The following is a 23,190-nucleotide window of genomic DNA, read 5'->3' on the forward strand; positions in this document are numbered from 1 at the left end:
ACCATCAAGGAGAAAACTTGATCAGCATCCCTCCCAGAACCTTAAACGATCACTCCCTCCCTCATGATGCACAGTAGCAATAGTATGTACCCCCTATAAGATGTATTGCATCCACGTGCCAAGGTTTCTTTAGATTTAGATTACTTACAGTGTGGAAACAGGCCCTTCGGCCCAACAAGTCCACACCGACCCGCCGAAGCGCAACCCACCCATACCCCTACATTTATCCCTTACCTAACACTACGGGCAATTTAGCATGGCCAATTCACCTGACCTGCACATCTTTGGACTGTGGGAGGAAACCGGAGCACCCGGAGGAAACCCACGCAGACACGGGGAGAACGTGCAAACTCCACACAGTCAGTCGCCTGAGGCGGGAATTGAACCCGGGTCTCGGGCGCTGTGAGGCAGCAGTGCTAACCACTGTGCCACCGTGCCGCCCACAATTTCTTTGAGAGAACTTTACAAACTGCTAATTATTTGGCATGCACTGTGGAAATATATCAATTTTGCTTTCAATAATCAGCAGAAGACAACAATAGAGTAAGAATGGTTTGTTATTTTTGAATAAATTGTAAATTAATTTGAGACATTTTAGCTTCTTTGCTAATTATGGCTTTGAATCCAACTTATAAGCATCTTGGAAACTGTATGGCGAAAATATAACTCTAGCTATATTGTTTAAAGTCAAGCACTTCCGAAGAAATTGAAAATATGGTTAAACTTGCTAGTATCTGTATGCTTGCATTGTTCATAACACATATCTTTTTAAAAATGCATATCTGAACATGTTAAAGCTATGGGAAGGATAGACTTAATAATGGTTTTAAATCACACTTGTAACATAATTTAATTAACATGTAGAATAGCATGTGGTTTATTTATCTCAGCTTGCTAAAATAATTGATCAAATCAGTGGTGGGATTAATTTAAGTGTGAGTGTCTCCCGTTTGAAAATATATCCAACTCAGCCACAAAATAATTCACGTAACTGCCTAGCTAGAAACTGTTTACAGTGATGCATTTGTATGTTTACATCATACAGCAGTTCTTATTTAAGCTGGTGTTCATTATTTCCAAATTAAAATTTCAAAGAAAACACATCAAATGGTAGAAAATGAAATGAGAATGTGAAGAGACTGCTATGGCAAAGAGTAAAGAAAGGAATTACTTGCATCTTGTGTCATTGACTGGTATCATAGCAACAGCAGCATCAGGATAATATTAGCTGCGCAAGCTGTTACTAGATTCAGTAAGGCTACTGATTCAACAAATATAGACTGGATAACTCTAAAATAGCAAGCTGTGCCCAACTCCTGCTAACAGCAGGCTAAAACCTCATGCCTAATGAGAGCTTTCTGTCTGGATTATTTGTTATTTTATCCCCTACCAAACACTGGAAACCAGTTGTACTGTATTTAATCAACCTCTGACTCAGCTCCACTTGGTCTGTGCAGAGGACTTCAACACCCACTAGCAATGCTGAAAAGGTTGTACAGACATATTTTTCTCAATTTCTCTAATCTGGTCATTGGATTTGAGCTCCAAGATCAGCTAAACCTTTCTAGGTAGGTGAAAATGATTTTTTTTTAGTCTACAGTTGCTCCCATTTTGGTCAATTATTGACTGGCAACATTCTATTCAAAAGTTCAATTATCAGTTTTCTGCTTTTTCTAGTTAAATGTTTTGGATGTACCCAGAGGTAATAACTTTACAGTACAATGCATAGAATGAGATGTAGAGACATTTATTATGCACAAAATGCTTTATTTGTTTGCATTGTCAAATATTAAAATATGACAAATATTTACTTTTGGAATACTAAAATTTACACATTTCAAATAACATATCTGTGTTCAACAAGATTGTTCATAGGAATATTATTACATTTTATTATAGGACTTGCAGGAGATTGTTGGCTATAGGAAGAACTGTCTCTCTACTGTGCAATAATGTCATAAACCCATTGTATACAAACAGGCTTTTAATTACTTTATTTGTTGTGCACATAGGAAATCAACAAAGTCTCTGTGGTAGTGTTAAATAATGCATTGTTACTATATCTTAAAGAGTTATCCATCATGTAATTGATAGCAATAAAAGTATATTTATGTTTTGGCAGCCTGGAATCAATAGTAACATTTGAATTTAAAAATTATAGCATTATAGATTCTGGGAGGAATGGCAAGACCCATTGATTTAATGTCACAATAATTGTATGGCTGCATATCAATTTGTGGTAATAATCTGGTGGTAAACAACCAATATTTCAAAATTAAACAAGGATGTTTGTTTCTCTAGAGTGAGAATCTTTTAATTAAAGAGATCAATGCAGAGAGAAAGTGAGTGAAACTCTTGATAAGTGTCACCTATTAAGACACTTTTTGCTATATGCCAGTTATCACATAGTAAGTAATACAAGTGCATTTCAATTTAAAATGTATGGGAATCTGTTCAAGCGCAAATGTTTCAAAACATGGAGAAACATATATGGTTATGTTTTGATTTTCATTGTTTCCAAGCTTCTTATTCCACCTTTCTCAGTTTCTGAATTCTTCTGCAGACTTGATATACAAATACTGTTTTCACTAATTCACTTATATTTCACCAATAATAAGTGTTTTAGCTGCTAAAGTGATCCTAAATCTTCAAGTAACTATCTCTTTCCTTTCATTGTTTAGAACTAGACAATTACAATTTAACAGCACATTTTAAAATTAGATTACATTAAATCATTTAACAAAAGTTCAACAATAGAAATAACTAGCACAATTAGAGTCATAGAGATGTACAGCATGGAAACAGACCCTTCAGTCCAACCTGTCCATGCCAACCAGACATCCCAATCCAATCTAGTCCCACCTACCAGCACCCGGCCCATATCCCTCCAAACCCTTCCTATTCATATACCCATCCAAATGCCTCTTAAATGTTGCAATTGTACCAGCCTCCACCACACCCTCTGGCAGCTTATTCCATACACATACCACCCTCTGCATGAAAAGGTTGCCCCTTAGGTCTCTTTTATATCTTTCCCCTCTCACCCTAAACCTATGGCCTCCAGTTCTGGACTCCCCGATCCCAGGGAAAAGACTTTGTCTATTTATCCTATCCATGCCACTCATAATTTTGTAAACCTCTAGAAGGTCACCCCTCAGCCTCCGACGCTCCAGGGAAAACAGCCCAGTCTGTTCAGCATCTCCCTATAGCTCCAATCCTCCAACCCTGGCAACATCCTTGTGAATCTTTTCTGAATCCTTTCAAGTTTCACAACATCTTTCCAATAGGAGGGAGACCAGAATTGCACGCAATATTCCAACAGTGGCCTAACCAATGTCCTGTACAGCCACAACATGACCTCCCAACTCCTGTACTCAATACTCTGACCAATAAAGGAAAGCATACCAAACGCCTTCTTCACTATCCTATCTACCTGCGACTCCACTTTCAAGGAGCTATCAACCTGCACTCCAAGGTCTCTTTGTTCAGCAACACTCCCTAGGACATTACCATTAAGTGTATAAGTCCTGCTAAGATTTGCTTTCCCAAAATTCAGCACTTGCATTTATCTGAATTAAACTCCATCTGCCACTTCTCAGCCCACTGGCCCATCTGGTCCAGATCCTGTTGTAATCTGAGGCAACCCTCTTCGCTGTCCACTACACCTCTAATTTTGGTGTCATCTGCAAACTTACTAACTGTACCTCTTATGCTCGCATTTAAGTGGATATCCTCCCAATATTTAATATAAAATGAAAATAATAAAAGGTTACAATTCAAAACAAATGTGTTCTTTTGAGAAACATTTTTATATGTATAGATCCTCATAACTTGTGTTTTTTTAACCACCCTTGATGCTTGAACTATTTTCCTGAGAAGTTGATTTCAGATTTAAATAATCACAGATTGTAAATGTTTTGGAAAACAGATTTAAATAACTGGCCCACATTCAAAACTAACTGTTCAAGCTAAGCTTAGTATAATTCTGAAGGTAGCTGTTTTTTGGACTCTGACTGGATTGTATGTGCTGAAACTATGCATTCATTTTTGTCATTTTTGTCAGCCACTGATAAGCCACAGCAGACTGTGTTAGGTAAAACCACTTCTCACTCACTGAGGTTCCAGGTCACGCATTAGGGTCAGGTATAAAATCTTCCATCTGAAGAAAGCAGGATTGTTGAAGTGCAGCTCTCAGGCTTCAAATGTTGAATTAAACATTTTTGGCCTTTTCTGGGACTTATGTTAAAACTTTATTTGTTCATGAAAATATTATAAATACTTTATGATATGTTACATTTGTGCAAGACATTGAAGACAGAATCCAACAGCAAGGTAAGAGCAGTGGGGGAGTTGAGGACCTGTGACAGTCAGTCAAGGTCACTGAGAGGAGATGGTGAGGTAAAGGCCCATGCAGGGAAGCAGACAGATTGTTGAAAAACCTGAGTGGGACTCAGGAGATAAATAAGATTCAGACTTTTCTAGGAGTAAGTGTGAAATAAAGGCAAGGTTCCATAATGTATTTAATTCAGGTTAGGTCATTCTGCTATAATGTGCGTTTTGTCAATGCGAATTCATTATAACATGATTGACGAATTGGGGACGCTGTTTCTAAAGCACAAACTTTTAAAGCATGTATCAGTTATAACGAGATTCCAGCCCCATTAGTTTAAAAGGTGCTGCTATTAAGCGATTTTCTTATAAAATGGGGCTGCTTAATAACGGAACTACTGCGTTATAGCAGAATTGACTGTATGTCCAGGGAGCTCAGGCACATTCTGCACTATGTGGGAAATCAGAGATACTCCTGGCAGTCTAGATGACCATGTGTGCAGGAGATGCCTCTGCCTAGAACAGCTCAAATGCCAGTCTTGGAGTTTGAGCAGCAGTTGGGGATCCTTCATGAAGCTGAGAGTTTACTAGTTGGCATATTTCAGGATGTGGTCAACTCTGCAACTTTAGAACTGCAGACAGAGAGAGAATGGAGGATCACCAGACAAAACAAGGGGATCAGGCACAGAGTGACGGAATTTCTGATTAGATCTTGCTTAAGAGTTTTCAGGCTTGCAAAATCAAGGAATAGTTGCAGGGCATTCTGAAGGGGGAAGAGTAATTCTTGGGGTCAGACAAAGTTAAAGGGGACATAGAGGTTTGGATGGGGGCATGCAGAGTGAAGGTGCTGTGCGGTCAGATTCTGGTCAAAGGCGATTTGAACCATGCCATTGGTATGTACAAATTGAACATGGATATCTCAAAGTTACAGAAATGATGTTTAAAAAAGACCAACACTGGAAAAGGCAAACCATTGTCCAAGTTCCAAGGGTGCTATGGGAGCCATAAACCATCTCTTGGACAGCTAATGTGGGTGTTTGGATCACTACAGGCACTCCACTTTTTAATGACATCTATTTGTCACTCAGTTAGCACAGTACTTTCCCCAAGTTGCTGCACATGCTGAGATGTGGATGAATGAATGATGGAAAGATTTCCTTCATTATTTTGGTATAGCAAGTCTCATTATTTGGTGGAATGTGCTTAATCCACAAATCAACAGGGCCTGCTACTGAAGACTCTTCTTTTGCTCCTTCTGTTGCCAGTGTGTGCCATATCCACTCAGAGCCCTGCACCTAGCTGCTGGTGTGCCAATGTGGCTGCCTTCCTTAGGAGGTGAAGATAGGTGTAGGAGCAGCAGCAGCCAGCAATGACGATGAAGAGCACTCCGTTCAAGATGTCGCTGCTGCAGAAACCCTCGGGATGCATGGGTTCCACAGGAGGCTCAGAGCTTTTCATTTCTGACTCCATTTACTGGTGAGGAGTGAGGTACAGTGCCAACATAGGCTCTGTATATCCCATGACACTGTGACAGATTTTTACCAAATGCTGGAGTGCGATGCCAGTCTTTCCTGGTGGCTAAAATGATGGCAGTCACTCTGAATTTCTATAATATCTATTAATGACTGAAGACAACCTGTTCAATTTTGCCAAAACTGGCTTGCCCCATCTCCAGATTCTTTTCCTGGTTGTTCATTCAAACTGAGCCTGATTGAATCTTAGTGTGTTGCTTGACTTAGCTGAGTTGCAAATATCATATTCTGTCACAACTCTAAATGAACCTCTGCCATTTTGCACATGATCCAAAGCTGGGTGGGCGGGTGAGTTGTGAGGAGGATGCAGAGATGCTCCATTGTGATTTGGACAAATTGAATGAGTGGGCAAATGCATAGCAAATGTAAGATTATCCACTTTGGTCGCATATTACCAAGCATATTATTATCTGAATGGTGATAGATTGGGAAAGTGAATGAAAATCCATTAATATCCATCTTTTGACAACTAGCAAATTACTCAAAATGGAATATTAAAGCTACTATTGCCAAGACATGTGATCTCCAAGAGTTGTAGAATAGTTCTTGGACAGAAAGGAACCATTCGGCCTACCTACGCCAGCTCACAGCAAGATCAACCATCCTAATCCTGCTCTAATACCATTTCTCTTTCACTCTGCAAATTTTTTATTTTTGGATTCTTGTCCAATTGTCTTTTAAAGGTCTCAATTGCATTTGCCTTCATCACTTCCTACATAAAAAGATTTTGCTCATGTCACCATTGCTTCTTTGCTCGCCGGTTCATGAATTCAACGGAATCAGTTTCTGCTGGTCTACTCTGTTTACATTCCTTCTGATTTTGAAGACCTCTATCAGGTCTCCCGAATTTCTCATTTCATCAGAGAACAGCACCAGCTACTTCAATCTCTCCATCCAGAGAACCATTCCTATGATTTTTTTCTTTTGTTTCTGTATCCTTTCTAATGCCATCACATCCTTCCTGAAGTAGGTTGTCCAGAACTAACACCCTCAACACCAGCACCTCCAAATCATAATTAGGAATAACTTTCTGCTGTTCCTCAAATCATTGTCATGGCATTTTTTTAAAATCAAATTTGAGATGCAAGTCAGCTTAACATCGATGTTGAAAGACACCATTTGCTTTGTACTGGACTGGTATGTGAGCTTTATTTTGTGCTCAAGTCTTGAGTTGAGCTTGAAACCTTCTGACTTAGAAGTAAGGATCCTACCCATTGGTCCAATGGACCAATTGGACCATTGGACCAAACATTATCACAAAATGAAAGATTTTTTAATATCAAAGTAGTGATGGAGATTAGGAGAGAAGATCCTCTCAATGTTGTGGTCTACAGCCTTTGCATTATTATTTTACTAATTAACATTGTTTTCCTTTCAGATTGAGCCATTAAGTGGATCAATTATGATGACAACAGGAGGTTTTCTGCATATAACAGCCAGGACCAATGATTCCTTCCAATCTTGTGAGCAGGCAAATAAACACAGAAGGAAAATGCACAAAAAAAGGAAGAATGATGTGGTAATGGTGAAAGCCAAACTGAAGTTGTGCTCCATTTCAGGTTTAGTTACTGTCTTCGGTATCCTGGTGATGTTGGGGGGAGTTGCAATGGTACTAATAGGCTACTGGCCCATAGCCTCCAAGATTCCCGAAACAATTGCAGTGTCTTGCAACATCACCAGTAACTGCACAACAGCTGACACTTCATCGTTGGAAATTTCTGAATTTGTAGCCAGCTATCTACATTCTGATAAACTGAAGATCTTAGGACCACTGGTTTTGGGAATTGGCATATTTTTGTTTATCTGTGCTAATGCGGCCCTTCATGAAAATAGAGACAAGAAAACTAAGGTGATTAATGTGCAAGATATTTACTCCACTGTAGTAGATGTGCATAACATAAAGAAAAAAGAATATGTCCCTTTTCAAGGATTTGTAAATTATATGCAGTGCAAAAGCATTGATAGTCTCAAGTTCTCAGTTCCTTATGATGCAGCAAATTTGGCAAAAAGTTCCTGTCAGACACCAACTGCAGATGGCATTAAAAAAAGCTTGATTCAATGAAAAGCCCAAGAAAAAAATAACAATTATCTGGCAAAGCAGCAGGAACTTGACAGAAATCATTATCATTAACTCTGGCCAGTTTCTAAAGAGACAGTATCAGTGCCAGTGCGAGAAATGGCACCACATCCCATACTACTACATCCATTGATGGATACACTCACACTCCCTATAACTGAAACAGTTCGATTCAGACTGAGGAAGACCACTGATCAGCAAAAGGTGATAAAGAAGCAGGGGTGTCAAAAAATCATGAATAAATTCAACAGAAAATGTGGTATAATATCTTTCATCCCAGAGGAACTGTTGGACATATTTCAGGAGTCCAAGTTTGAGCAGATCACCCTGGAAGCTACAAAATGCTACCAAGGCCGTGACTTCAAATAGAACCTGGTCAGATAATATCCAACCAGTAACCACAAAGTCTCATAAAGATTGTTTCTGTTTGCAGAGATTTCAGGAGTACAAACAGAAAATATTGGAAATCCGCAGCAGTTTCAAGTTTCTTTTCTTACTGTTCACTGAAATTGGTCAAGCTCCAAAGACTAGCAGATCATTTCTTATACTTGAAGTTGTTCAGTCATCTTCATTGTGGTGGAAGAATGAGAAGAGGCAATGGAAAAGAAAAAGTACAAGTTCAAAGGGAGTGCAAGTTCAGAAAGACCTGGGAGTATATGTGCACAATCACTGGAAGTGGCAGGGCAGACAGAGCAGTTTGGAGCATACAGTTGGCTCAGCAATAACACAGTTCCGTTCTCATGCAATCCTGTTTTATAAGAAAATCTATAAAAGCAGCACCATTTAAATTAATGGAGCTGGAATCGCATTGTAGCCAATACACGTTTTAAAATTTCATGCTTTAGAAACATAGTGTCCCTAAGTTGTCAATTATGTTATAGCATAATTTGCATTAACAAAATATGCGTTATAGCAGAACAACCTTTACAGAGTATAAGCAAAATATTGTGGATGTTGAGTATCTGAAACAAACAGAAAATGCTGGAGAAACTCATCAGGTCTAGCTGTATCCGAGGGGAGAGAGAAAGAGTGAGTTTACATCTCAAGTTGATTAACATTCATTAGGAGTGAGAAATATTAGGAATATAATAAGTTCCCCAGTGGAAAAGGGGAGCGTAATAAAAAGAGCCAAAGGTACGATTCTGATGACATAAAAATGTAGTGATTGTAAATGAGGTCAGCCAGGAGGACCTCATAGAATGAGTTCCCTGATTGGACCAGATTAACAGCCCAATCAGGGAGCTCTGGCTAACCGATAAGAACAGGAGTATCCCACCATTATGTACACTATGTATTGACTAATCACCATCTCCATGCATGTAGTTTGCTTTTCATGGTACATTGCCATAAGAATATGTCAACTATAGAGTTTATTGAGGACTGTCAAATGAATTATTGTTGATGGAAACTATTCTAACTGCAAAGGGCAAACACACTTGCAACTATTGTCAAAAATATATTGGAAATAATTTGAATTAAAAAAAAAGAACAGGAGTATCTACACACACACCATGGGTGCTGGGGGTTAAATTAAAAAAAAACAGTAGATTAAGGGCACTGCTTGTCACTGGCCACCCAGGTGTTTTCCTATCTTCCTGGTAAAATAAAAAAGAAAAAGAAAAAAAATAAACACGAGACTCTTATTTCACGAAAAAAAGAACAGGAGTATCCTATTCACTCTAGGAGCTGGCTCAGTGGCAAGGCCTCTCCATGTGTAAATAAAGAGTGACTTGGTGACAGGATACCAGCCTCTGTGGAATTATTTCAGTGACAAAAAGAGAAAAGCTCCTGAAGAAATTTGCCCACAACAGTCATCTTTGAGTTGGGGTATTTCTGGCATCATGCTGTTATTTGGGAAACTTGACTATTTTGATCCTGTCATCAAAGACTGGGGCCAGTACATGGGAAGAATATATCACCTTCCAGGAAAATCAAATAGGGACAGATGAAAAGAGTAATTCTCCTGACAGTATGTGGAGCCACAGCTTTTTTGGTTATTGGGAGCCTCACTTTCTCTCAGGCACCATTTACCAAAACCTTTCAAGAATTGACAGATTTAGTTAAGAAATATTATAACCCCAAGCCTCCTCTAATTCTGAGATGCTATGGTTTTACTCGGCAATTCAAAAACCAGGGGGTTCTGTATTGCGATTTTTGACTAGGTTAAGATGACTGGCAGAGGCATGTGACTTAGGTTTAACCCTTAATGAGATGCTGAGAGACTGGTGGGTATGTGGAATTAATTATGTAACCATGCAAAAGCTCCTATTAGCTGAAGCCCCTCATACAGGCACTCCTTCTGGCTTTATCATTGGAAAATGAGAAAGTGGACCATGAGTTTCATAATATTCCACTGAAAGTGGACACCCCTCAGTCCAACTGAGCTTAGAGAACACCATCTGAATGAAGGCAATTGCATAGCCCTACTTAGGACATATCCTGAACAGAGGTCAGCACACAGTAAAACCCCAAAATCAAAGCCACACCTCCACCAAACACTTAAGATTCTGATAAGCCATTCTGGTTGTTGCCAGTAAGCGGACTAGAGATAGCAAAACTGTCCCACTAGACCCGAGTCACGTAACAGAACTTCTGTCCAGGAGAGTGCACACCCTGGGAAGTCCACCTACACCTGATTAGGAACAGATAAATTGCTTCGCAACATTCAAATCAGAACTAATTAAAATAAATGTCTGGTTAAATAATCCACTTGATCATGGAACCAGTCTTTAATAAATTTTGCTCTTGACTCTAACCCTTAAGTTGGTCCAAGACCTCTGATAGTCTGAGAAGATTGATGAGGGCAAAGTGATAGATGTTGTTTGTATGGACTTTAGTAAAGCCTTTGACAAGGTTCCACATGGTAGACTAATTAGTAAAGTTAGATCATATGGGATTCATGGTGAGCATGTCAATTGGATACAAAATGGTGGAGACAGAGGATGATGATGAAGCTTTGTTTTTTCAGACTGGAGGCTTGTGACCAGCAGTGTTCCACAGGAAACGATACTGGGTCCACTTTTGCTTGTCATTTAAATAAATGATTTTGATGAGAACAAAAAGGACATGGTTAGTATGTTTGCAGATGACACCGACATTGGTGGTATACTGGACAGTGAAGAAGATTACCAAGAGATCTTGATCAATTGAGATTGATTGATTGATCAAATGGACGAAGGAGTAGCAAATGGAGTTTTATTTGGATAAATATGAGGGATTGCATTTTGGTAAAATAAACAAGTGCAGGACTTACACAATTAATGATAGGGCCTTGTGTAGTGTTGTAAAACAGGGATATTGAGGGGTTCAGGTACACAATGCTTTGAAACTTGCATCACAGATATATAGAGTGGTTAAGAAAGCATTTAGCACACTTGCCTTCATTGGTCAGACTGCTGAGAATAGGAGTTGGGACATCACAGAGGTTGTGCAAGACTTTAATAAGGCCATGTTTGGAGTACGATGTCTAGTTCTGGTTGGCCTGCTATAGGATGGATATTATTAAGCTAGAAAGGGTTCAGAAAAGATTTACCAAGACATTGCTGGGACTGGGAGGTCATAGATAAGGTGAATAGCAAAGGTATTTTCCCTAGGATGTGAGAGTTCAAAACTAAGGGGCATACTTTTAAGATGAGAGGGGAAATATATAAAAGGAACCTGAGGGGCAACCCCAGTTCACCATTTATTTGGATTATGTGCTAACAATGGCAGAGCAATAAAGAGCACTTAGAGAACTTGGACATAATCCTTAAATGTTTCTCCAAGGTAGGCATAGACATTAGAAGTGAAAAACATATGTTCCAGACCCCCCAATTGACTGACTTGGGTTACAGGGTCAATAAAACTCCCTGGGAAGATAAAGGGGAGGGCAATCAAAGGTGCCATGACTCCCACATCTGTGCAAGAGCTTGGGTCTTTCCCTGGGCTAGTGAATGATTACAGGAAGTTTACACATAACTTGTCCTTTTTCCTGCCACCTTTGTATTAACTCTTAAAGGATCAGGCTTGAAAATGGTGATGTAGCCAAACCATAGCTTTCAGGGAAGTGAAGGAACAGCTATCATCCTCTTAGGCATTGGCAGACAATGATCCCAAGTGAGATCTCATTAACATGCAATGCCTCCCCGTATGGCATCGTCTTAGCTTGTAGGTGGCCCAATGGAGAGGAACGCCCAATAGCATATGCATCTAGATTTTGTCTAATGCAGAGCGCAAATATGCCCAGATAAAGAAGAAAGGTTTGGCAGTCATATTTGAAGTCAGGAAATTCCACCAATACCGACATAAATTTGTAATAATAACAGAACACAAACTCTTCCAGGTCTGCTTAGAAGGCAAGGCCCTGCTGCCCATAGCTTCTCATTCTAAGCACATACAATTATAACTTGGAACACCATCCGGGAGGTCAAGTAGCGAATGCGATGCATTGAGCCACCTCCAACTGGCAGATACACCACTGGTGGTACTGTCACTGGAAGAGTCTGTCATGGTTTTAAATTTTGTGAACACACTTGCAATTATAGCTGACAACATCAGATTTTAGAGACAGAAGGATCCAGTCCTGGCAAAACTGAAACAGCTGGTGATGGGGGAAACCAAAGGGCCATCACAAGTGGAATTGAAACCTTTTGGCCAGATCACAATAGAGGATGGGATATCATTATGGGGATCAGGAGTGATTGTCCAAAACAAAGATAATTGCCAGATATTGACTGAACCCCACCAGGGTCATCCAGGGGTTTATAAAATGAAGATGTCGGGGAGAGGTTAGCCAGGAATGGATACTAACATAGCAGCTTTGGTGCAGCACTGCCCAGAGTACCAAGAACAAACATTACCACCAGCAGTTCCCCTCCATCTGTGGAATAGCCAGATATGCCCTGGACCCGGTTACACGTCAATTATGCCTGTCCTTTTGTGGGCTGTGTATTTTAGTCATTGTGGATGTCCATTTCAAGTGGCAGGACTTGTATAGGGTTCATTCATCAAATGATAGAAAAACGGTGCGCATCTTTTGCGATACACGGACTCCCGGAATGGGGTTACAGATAAGAGGCCATCGTTTACCAGCAGGGAATTTGAGAATTTCTTAAAGTTGAATGGTATTTGACATATAAAGACAGCTCCATAACATCCATTCATCCAATAGTTTGGCAGAAAGAGCATTTCAAACTTTGAAAGCAGACATAAAAAAATAAGCCTACAGCTTCACTAGATACCAATGGTCCTGGTTCCTATTTGATTATTGATGACTTTTTATGTAATGGCGGTGATAATACCAGCAGATTTCTTAATGGGGAGAAGACTCTTCAACAGGTTGAATCAGATTTTCCCAGACCTTTTGGGGGGAGGGGTTGGTGGTGGTGGTGGCATCAGGTACATCGATGCTGGACACAGGATTCTGCCAAGTGAGACAGACAGTTTACTTCAGGAGACAAAGTTTAGTGTTGGAACCAAGGGAATGGCCCTGCATGGATAAGAGGTCAATGGTCAATGCAAGGTCAGGTCCAGTAAGGTATAACGTTCGGGTAGCTGAGGTGGTGCCAAACAAGCACATGGACCATATGAAAGCTGCAAATCCACAAATAGTGTGGGACCAAAACATGTTTGACTCAACAGCGTTCCAACTGTTCCGGAACCAGTGGGTTCTCCCTCTCCATCAAGCATTGAAGATATCTCGGAATCAGAAATGAACATGGCAGAAGTCACTGCCTCAACACCTTTGCCACCTGAAGGAGAGAGGAAATTTCTTCAGAGATGCTCTGGGCACAAGAGATGAGCTACTGTGTGTTACACGCCACCTGTACCAGAGGCAGAGTTGAAGGAATCTGATCCAGTGCTACAACGTCCCAGGAGGAGCTACAATTAAAAGAACCAGCTGGTGTCCTTGGACTCTGAGGGCAAGGGATGTAATGAGGCCAACCAGGCTGTTAATCTGGTTCAATCAGCAAGCCCTGGCTGACAGATACAAACAGGATTGTTTTTTTTTCTTTTTTTTTAATCTTTATTCAATTTCCACCACCAGGAAGATAGGAAAACACCCGGGTGGCCAGTGACAAGCACTGCCCTTCACATCAAAGGGCAGTACTGTGTGATCAAAACAGTGAAGGGGAGGGTAGGGACTAAATCAAAATAGAGTTGGAGGGAGAAATGATGCACTCCACTCCCTGAGGCGCCCACCTCTCCCTGAACAACTCCAGGGTGTTGGTGGACACCGCGTGCTCCTTCTCCAAGGACACCCGGGCCCTAACGTAACCGCGGAAGAGGGGCAGGCAGTCGGCCCTAACGACCCCCTCCACGGCCCGCTGCCTGGACCTGTTGATGGCCAGTTTGGCCAGGCCCAGGAGCAGACCCACGAGGAGGTCTTCAGACCTGCCCTCCTTGCTCCGTACCGGGTGCCCAAAGATCAGGAGCGTGGGACTGAAGTGCAGCCAAAAACAGAGGAGAAGGTTTTTAAGAAAATCAAAAAGGGAGTGCAAACGCCCACACCCCATATACACATGGTCCACGGACTCCACAGCGCCACAGAACAAGCAGTTGGGCTGGGAGTCCGTGAACCACCGTAATCTGCGGTTGCAGGGGACTGCTGCGTGCAGCACCCTCCACCCCAGATCCCCGAGAGAAAGGGGGAGGACTCCCGCGTAGAGAGCCCTCCACTGGGGATCCCCACCGCCCGGTGGCAAATGGGCACGCCAAGGCGTGTCCGGACGGTGGATGAGGGAGAAGAGGTGGACGGTGTGCAGCAGCAGTCTGTACAGGGCTCTTCTTTTTATTTCACTAAACGAAACAAAGTTAAAATTTCGGAGGCGGCTCAGGTTGTGGGGCACAGGCTCCCGCGGGAAGTACGGGACCTTGGGGCCAATGTGAAATTCCGTCCGGGCTCAAACAGGATTGTAGGGGCCACACAATGACTCAGTGGTTGGCACTGCTGCCTCACAGCGCCAGAGACCTAAATTCAATTCCTGTCCTAGGCAACTGTCTGTGTGGAGTTCATGCATTCTCCCCGTGTCTGCGTGGGTTTCCTCCCACAATCCAAAGACCTGTCTGTAACAGGCAGGAGGAAAGTGCTGAGTTTAAAACAGTCCACACAAACTGAACAACTTAACATGTATCCGCTGTGAATAAGATCTAAAAATAACCTTGCCGATTTAAACATTTTAACAATAAAGGTAATACAGTGTACACTGATAAAATTACAAACAAGAGTGTTAGACATCCTATTCACTCTGACAGCTCGCTCTGAGGGAGTTGGATCAGTATCAAGGACTCTTCACATGTAAGTAAACAGTGATTGGGTGACAGGATACCAGCCTCTGTGGAATTATTTCAGAAAACAGACCAGATTAATTGGCAAGAGTTGATCGTGCAAAGCCAAAGAGATAAATAAACAAGTGAAGGATGTAAAGATATATCTCAAAGGAGGAACAAATTGCAAAATTATAAACAGCTGCTGTACAAAAGCAAAATAAAGAAATACAGGACAGGAAAATAAAAACTTGCAAAGATAAAAGAAGCAAAATTGGGACAGAACTAATATTCTGGAATTGTTGACTCAATGAGTCCAGAAAGCTCAGACGGTAGTGTCTCATCAAAGGCTGAGGCATTGTTCCTCAATATTAGATTAGATTAGATTCCGTACAGTGTGAAAACAGACCCTCTGGCCCAACCAGTCCACACCGACCCTCCGAAGGGTAAGCCACCCAGATCCATTTCCCTCTGACTTAATGCACCTAACATTATGGGCAATTTAGCATGGCCAATTCACCTGACCTGCACATCTTTGGACAGTGGGAAAAAACCAGAGCACCGAGAGAAATTCCACACAGACACGGAGAATGTGCAAACTCCACACAGACAGTCATCCAAGGCTGGAATCTAACCTGGGACCCTGGTGCTGGGCAGCAGTGCTAACCACTGAGCCACCGTGCTGCCCCTGGAACACTGCAATTGGCTGCCATTTGAGAGTCCAATTGGGTGCAAGATGGAGAATTAAAATGATGGGTAAATAGAATCTCAGGAACTGGCATGTGGCCTGAAAGATGTTCCACAAAGCAGTCCCACCCAATCTGTGTTGAATCTCCAGTGTGTGGCACACTGCACCATAAAACACTTGAAAGAAATGCAGCTAAATTGCTGCTTCACATCAGATGATTGTTTTGGGTTTCGGACAGTGAGGACAAGGTTATAAAGAGTAATGTCACAACTCCTGTGCTTGCAAAGAAGGGACATGGTATTGCGGATGGTGGAGAAATGGATTTTTGAGATGTTAAGAGAGCTGAGAAAATGCATTCGGCAGTGGAAATATGCTCCAGGTAACAGAAATGGCAGAAAATGATCCACTGAATAAACAGCCTGGTTAGGTACTAAGTGAGGGCAAGAGGAACCAAATCCTTGTCTGGGAGAGAGGGGAAGAGGGTGAAAACAAAACTGCAGGAAATGAGATGGACTTGTGGGCATCTTTGGTTGAGAAAAGGTGAAGACAGAGCTGAAGTATTTTTACTGAAGGTTTTAAGTTTCTTTAACTTGCTGTCAGCAGTGAACCCAGGGTTGACATTATTCACTTCAGTAAATCAGGAGGGGTTGGATTTATTGCAACCCATCATGGTGGAAACCATGGCAGCTGAACCAACTGAATCGGGGAGCCCTGGGGATGGGGGGAAACATATTGTCTCCCAATGTTGGCAAAACCTCCTAAGAAAAGTTCTGTCCCAATTTTACTTCCTTTACCTTTGCAAGTTTTTATTTTACTGTCCTATATTTCTCTTTGCTTTCGTATAGCAGCTGTTCATAATTTTTCAATTTGTTTGCACATCAACTCTTGTCATTTAATCTCGTCTGTTTTCTGAAATAATTCCAGAGGCCGGTATCCTGTCACCCAATCACCATTTATTTACATGTGCAGAGTCCTTGATACTGATCCATCTCCCTTGGAGTGAAAAAGATGTCTGACACTCCTGTTTGTAATTTTATCAGTCCACACTAATTTTTTTAGATTAGATTACTTACAGTGTGGAAACAGGCCCTTCGGCCCAACAAGTTCACACCGACCCGCCGACGCGTAACCCACCCAGACCCATTCTCCTACATTTACCCCTTCACCTAACACTACGGGCAATTTAGCATGGCCAATTCACCTAACCTGCACATTTTTGGATTGTGGGAGGAAACTGGAGCACCCGGAGGAAACCCACGCAGACACTGGGAGAATGTGCAAACTCCTCACAGAGAGTCGTCTGAGGCGGGAATTGAACCCAGGTCTACTGGCGCTGTGATGCAGCAGTGCTAACCACTGTGCCACCGTGCCACCCATATGGAAGGGTCTGATGGGAGATTCCTGGCCATTAGTAGTGGATTATCTATTAGTTCATTAATGAGCAAATTGACATCCGTTCTCCCCAAAGTCATTGCCAGTCAGTACTGCTCAGGAATTTATTGATGGCCACATGGCTTTTCTGTGACCTCAGGCAATACAAAAATATCCTACTGGGTTTACCAACAGCCTGTCAGGGTTGGGGTGAGGGTGGGGTAGAGGAGAATCACCCTCATGGGTTTTTTGCAATGGGAAATGGGAAGCAAAGGATGTGGGGGCATCTGAAAGCCTGCAGCCCCTAACCCATGATACCAACCTGACCCTTGCTCAATTTGGTATGCATCCCAGGTTGGGCTCTCCTCCATGGCGAGTTAGGTGACAAGGGGATTTAATCAGGACAGAGAGCAGCCATTGGTGAAATCACCACCTTCCAGCCCAAGCCTGATTATCTAGGACACGGAAACCCATGAACTGCCTTCTTGCCCCTCTCCTAATTGTGTCCCACTTGATGCTCATTGAAGGGCACTGTGTGGACTCTGCTGGTATATAGTCAGTGGTAAATGGGTGGGTGACTATGAAGAGCATGACAAGAGCAGGTTTGTTTGCAGGCAGCCAGTAGGTATGAAGACCTCACTCAAAGGAATGGAGATGCCATCTGAGAGCCACAACACTGCCCTTGTTAACCTCCGATTGCTCGGCAACTCTTGATGGCTAGGACCTCCACCCACATGATCCTTGGGAAGACCCGTGGATGTCAACAGCTGAGTGGAACAATTCTTTGCAAAAAAATGACATGGAGGTCTCACTGGCTGTCCAGCTGGTAGACCAGAGTATCATCACCTCTCCACTCAATTTCTAGACCTTTGGTGAGTGGATTGAAGCAAGCAAGCATTGCTCCCACTGGTGATAATGAGTTACCGGCAACCTCTGACTGCTGCATCCCAGGTCCTCCGTCATGGAGGAAGCTGAATGGCAGCTACTTCGTTGCCGAGATTTCAAGTGATTCTGTTGAGCCTTCTCCACAAAACTGGTAGGAGTTCCCTGCAAAGTTGCCTAGCCAGTGGGTGAGAGTGAGTTCATCCCTTAAGAGTTTTCATGTTGCTCATCAAGATTGTTCCAGATTTGCAGTTTGGATGGATTAGACAGATTGCAAACTCAGGTCCTGAAAATAGAAGGGTGAGAAAAAGGATCTTTTCAGTTTTGACAAAATGGTGGCCTCCTTCCCCATGGTCTCTATGTTTTAAATGACAAGTGAAGTCTAACTTTAAACAATTAAAATGGTTTGAGATATACATTGCACAACAATTCCTCTAACTTTAAACTTCAATAATATTTAGATGGCCATTTAACTTGGGTCTTTTTCGTTCCAATGGATTAATGCTAAAGCATGTTCTGTACAATGATAGTTCTCCAAATGTTTAAAAGTTCTTATTCATTCTAGCGTTTTGTTTATTGTTAGCTTTTAGAAGGCCAAATTAATGACAAATACATATATATATATATATCATAAAGAAAAGTATTTTTCATTCCATGTACAGTAACTGATATCAACGCCTATCAATAACGATCTATGGAAATTATTTGGTAGTAAATTTCCAAGAATGTTTCTGGCTAAGTCCAATTTGCATTGAGTTGTTTGGAGTACTTCTCATTGCGAGGCCTATTGAATTATGATGTCATATCTTATCAAACTCCTCTCATAATTTGCACGCCGTGCACCTGTTGCATTTCTCACATCGGATTTCCACCCCATCTTACCACATAGTGTTATGCCCAAACAACTACTGGGATACTCAGCAATACTGGAAGACCAGCCTCCGTTGTGACCATGCCATCTTGAAAAAGTCTCTTGTACACCCAGCTGACCACTGTCGGTCTGGACATGCTCTCAAAGTTCATGGAAGGACCTGGAAGACAGGGGGAGAACGGATTGAATTCAACAGAAGAACGATGCCTCACTTGGAAGTCCTGCAGGACAGGGTGGTGCTGACACCAGACTTCTAGCACCAGCAGCAGATGGCACGACTCTACACCATGTCAGCTTGGTCTGAGGGTGTCACAGAGGTTAAAGTAGTCTCGGTCATCTGGAGGAATGCCCAGTACTATTGGAAGAAGTTGAATGTCAGACTGAAGGCCTGTGACTAGTGGAGTGCCTCAGAGTCAGTGTATCTATGATTTGAATGAGAATGTGGAAGGTAAGATTAGTAAGTTTGCAGAAGACACTAAAATAGGAGGTATCATGGACAGTGAGGAAGGTTATCAGAAATTGCAGCAGGACCTTGATCAGCTGGGAAAGTGGACTGAGAAATGGCAAATGGAGTTTAATATAGATAAGTGTGTCATCTTGCATTTTGGAAAGTCAAATCAGGGTAGGAATTTCATGGCGAATGGTAGGGCCTTAAGGAGTGTAGTGAAACAGAGGGACTTTGGAGTTCAGATGCACAATTCTCTGAAAGTGGAGTCACAGGTAGATAGGGCAGTGAAGGTGGCTTTTGGCACACTAGCCTTCATCAGTTAAGGCAATGAGTATTGAAGTTGGGAAGTTGTTATGTTGCAGTTATACAGGATGTTGGTGAGGCCGCATTTGGAGTATTTTGTTCAGTTTTGGTCACCTTGTTTATAAGGAGGATAAAGTGCAGAAGAAATTTACAAGAATGTTGCCAGGACTCAAGGGTGTGAGCTATAGGAAGAGGTCAGACAAGATAGGACTTCTTTTTCCCTTCGAGCATAGGACACTGAGGGAGATCTTGTAGAGGTGTATAAGATCGTGAGATGTGGATAGGGTGAATGCTCTAATCTTATTCCCAGGATTGGGGATTCGAGGACAAGAGGGCATCAGTTTAAGGTTAGGAAGAAAGAATAAAATGGAACTTGAGGGGCAACTTTTTTTTAAAAGAGCATGGAATGAGCTCCTCAGAAGTGGTTGAGGCAGGTACATTAACAACATTTAAAAGGCATTTGGACAAATATATCGATAGGACAGGTTTACCGTGGGCGGCACGGTGGTTAGCACTCCTGCCTCACAGCATCAGAGACCCGGGTTCAATTCCCACCTCAGGCAACTGTCTGTGTGGAGTTAGCACGTTCTTCCAGTGTCTGCGTGGGTTACCTCCGGGTGCTCTGGTTTCGTCCCACAGTCTAAAGATGTGCAGGTTAGGTGAATTGCCATGCTAAATTGCCAGTAGCGTTAGGTGAAGGGGTAAATGTAGGGGAATGGGTCTGGGTGGGTTGCTATTCGAAGGGTCGGTGTGGACTTGTTTGGCCGAAGGGCCTGTTTCCACACTAAGTAATCTAATCTAAAAAAAAGTATATTGGCCAAGTGCAGGGAAATGGAGTTAGTGTGGATGGACGTTTTGGTCGGCATGGGCCAGTTTGGGCCGAAGGGCCTATCTACATGCTGTTAGACTCTGAGACTATTTTCCACTCTGCTGGGTCTCTCTTCTCTCCGGCTACCTCATATTCACTCTGTTACTGTATCCAACTGTATCTAAGACTATTAATCTACCATTCACATTATTCCCTACTCTCTACAGCCCAATCCTCAAAACCACTAATCTTGAAGGCCCTCTGTGCTGCTCAGGACACCTCCCACCTGCACCAAAAGTAATAGCTGAGACAACTACTCTCATTTCCTATAATACTGGCCTCTTTCTCAATCCATGAGAAAAACAACCCAAAATAGAGCAGAAAGATGGTTGCTGGGCTGCCCAACATTCAGCTCCTCAGCCTTACGAGAGGATCCAGACTTTAACGACCTCAAACCAGCCTAGACTTAGTATCATAGTCCGCCCTTGATTTAGTCTGCAGGGAATCCCTGAGTGAAGGGTAGGCCCCCTGAGTTGACTGAGGCCTGCTAACTACTATGCAAGCTTCCTAGCTTTGTGCATGTGCTAAATGGTATGGCAAGACCAAAGTAATTTGAGCCTGGCCTAAGGGTAAAGCTTCTTAAAAGGTAAGAGAAAGCAATGCAAGACAATGTAACAGTGAGCATCCAGGTAGGCTGAGAGTGAGTGAACTATCGGATTATTCTTTCACTAAATGTTTAGTGAAAATCCCAGATCGCCCTTCCAAAGATTAGAGTGGGTGTACCTACCTCACAAGGATTGCACCAGTTTCAGAAAGCAGCTCATCATCACCTTCAAGAACAGTTAAGGAAGGGCAACAAATATTGAACTAACTGGCAATGTGCACAGCAATGGTTTATATTTCTGGATCTCTTATAGGGGAGGCAGTGACATAGTGACCACTGGACTAGTGATCTAAACCCCAGATTAATGTCTGGGGACATGGACTTGAATCCCAACATGGCAGATAGTGGAATTTTAATTCAATAAAAAGCATTAGATGTCATTTAAAAAAACACTTCTAATGTGTTTTAGAGATGGACATCTGCCACCCTTACCTGATCTAGCCCACATGTAACTCCAGATCAATCTGTTTGACTCTTAACTATTTTCTGGGCAACTGGGGAGGTGCAATAAATGCAATCCTGGCCAGCAATGCCCATGCCCCATGCATGAATGTATTTTAACAAAAAACAGAACTAGAGGCCATAGGTTTAGGGTGAGAGGGGAAAGATATAAAAGAGACTGAAGGAGCAATTTTTTTCACGCAGAGGGTGGTGCATGTATGGAATGAGCTGCCAGAGAAAGTGGTGGAGGCTAGTATAATTGCAACATTCAAAAGGCATCTGGATGGGTATATGAATAGGAAGGGTTTGGAGGGATATGGGCCGGGTGCTGGCAGGTGGGACTGGATTGGGTTGGGATATTTGGTCGGCATGGATGGGTTGGACCGAAGGATCGGTTTCCATGCTGTGCATCTCTGACTCTATAATGGAAAGTGCTACACAAGAGCTCTGCAAAACAAAATATGACATCAAACCACATATTCAGATGGTCAGATGTTTGGTCAAAAAGTTAGATTTTAAGGAATGTCTTCAAATGGGGAAAAAGAGGCAGAGAGTTAGACAGGTGCAGGGAGGGAATTAGGGTATGGTGTTACAGCACCTGGAGGTATAGCTACCAATAGTGGAACAATAAAGATGGGAATACAGAAAAGGTGAGGCAAGTTGTGACAACGGAGGGAGGGGCAAGACCACAAAGGAATTTGCAAATGAGAGTTAAAGAGAAATTGAATGCTGCAGTGTCAAAAGAGTTGTTTTTCTTATGACCATTAAAGATGTTGATGCACTAATTTGAAGGCCTTCCCCTTGGACTATATATCCCAGGAAGAGCAATAAAGCAGATTTTTTCATAGTTGCAATTTGTTGACTGTATTTTCTACAACACTGACTATCCTTCAGAAGCCTTTTATTAGCTATGACCGATACAGTCGGTTCTGCTATAATGCAATAGTTGCATTCGCGTGTGACCTTGTGCCACAGAAAATCACATAATAGAAATAACAGAGCCTATAAGGAAAAATAAGGTTAGGGGCAGACCACCAAAATACCACTCAAAATCAAAACAAATATAGTAACTAACCTAACACAAGGGATAGCAAAGTCTAAGTGAACATTAAATTCACATATTTTAATGAAATAATACAGTAAATTTAACACCATACTCTGAAAAAAAACTGAAAAGGAAAACTTTATGGGGTTATCGTGTTTGCTGAATTACAGTATTAAGACAAGGACTGAGGCTCATCATCATCACTTTTAAGTGTAGTTATGAGTACAGGGTCAGGATGAAAAATACTTCGCCCAGAAGTGGATGGCTGTGGTTCACTGTCCTCCAACTCTTTCTTGGGGGTTAGCAGAAAAGAAGTGTCTAGTTTTTGCTGCTTTACCATCTTTCTTCTTTCGTGAAGAAGCTGTTCATAGGGTGCCAAATAAGATCTTATGCCACCAACTGCTATCCTGCTGCGTTCTGCATTGTAATCATTGTCTTCTAAAAGCTGCAACTGTTTCTCCACTTCCTTCAAGATAGAAGACAAAA

General features: G+C 42.0%; 2 protein-coding genes across 2 annotated transcripts in view; one reads left to right on the plus strand and one right to left on the minus strand.

Moving 5' to 3' along the window:
- Positions 1-5,799, minus strand: part of LOC122539908 (G protein-coupled receptor family C group 6 member A-like) — a 57,761-nt gene extending 51,962 nt beyond the window's left edge. The window contains exon 1 of the mRNA XM_087976644.1: positions 5,625-5,799. Coding sequence (XP_087832770.1) covers positions 5,625-5,799 — 175 coding nt within the window. The remainder of the gene's footprint in view (positions 1-5,624) is intronic.
- On the plus strand, positions 1,320-10,557 carry LOC122545394 (transmembrane protein 200C-like). Its single transcript, XM_043684449.2, has 3 exons — positions 1,320-1,568; positions 5,595-5,805; positions 7,240-10,557. The coding sequence occupies exon 3, from the start codon at positions 7,264-7,266 to the stop codon at positions 7,921-7,923; it is 660 nt and encodes a 219-aa protein (XP_043540384.1). The 5' UTR covers positions 1,320-1,568; positions 5,595-5,805; positions 7,240-7,263; the 3' UTR covers positions 7,924-10,557.
- The last annotated feature ends 12,633 nt before the right edge of the window (positions 10,558-23,190 follow it).

This window comes from Chiloscyllium plagiosum, unplaced genomic scaffold (assembly GCF_037043375.1).
Source record: "Chiloscyllium plagiosum isolate Xiang-an unplaced genomic scaffold, Cpla_swu_hap1 HiC_scaffold_3, whole genome shotgun sequence".
Lineage (NCBI taxonomy): Eukaryota > Metazoa > Chordata > Chondrichthyes > Orectolobiformes > Hemiscylliidae > Chiloscyllium > Chiloscyllium plagiosum.

What these genes read in the sequence shown, in the direction of transcription:
- LOC122545394 (XM_043684449.2), top strand. Translation starts at nt 7,264, where the DNA reads ATGATGACAACAGGAGGTTTTCTGCATATAACAGCCAGGACCAATGAT.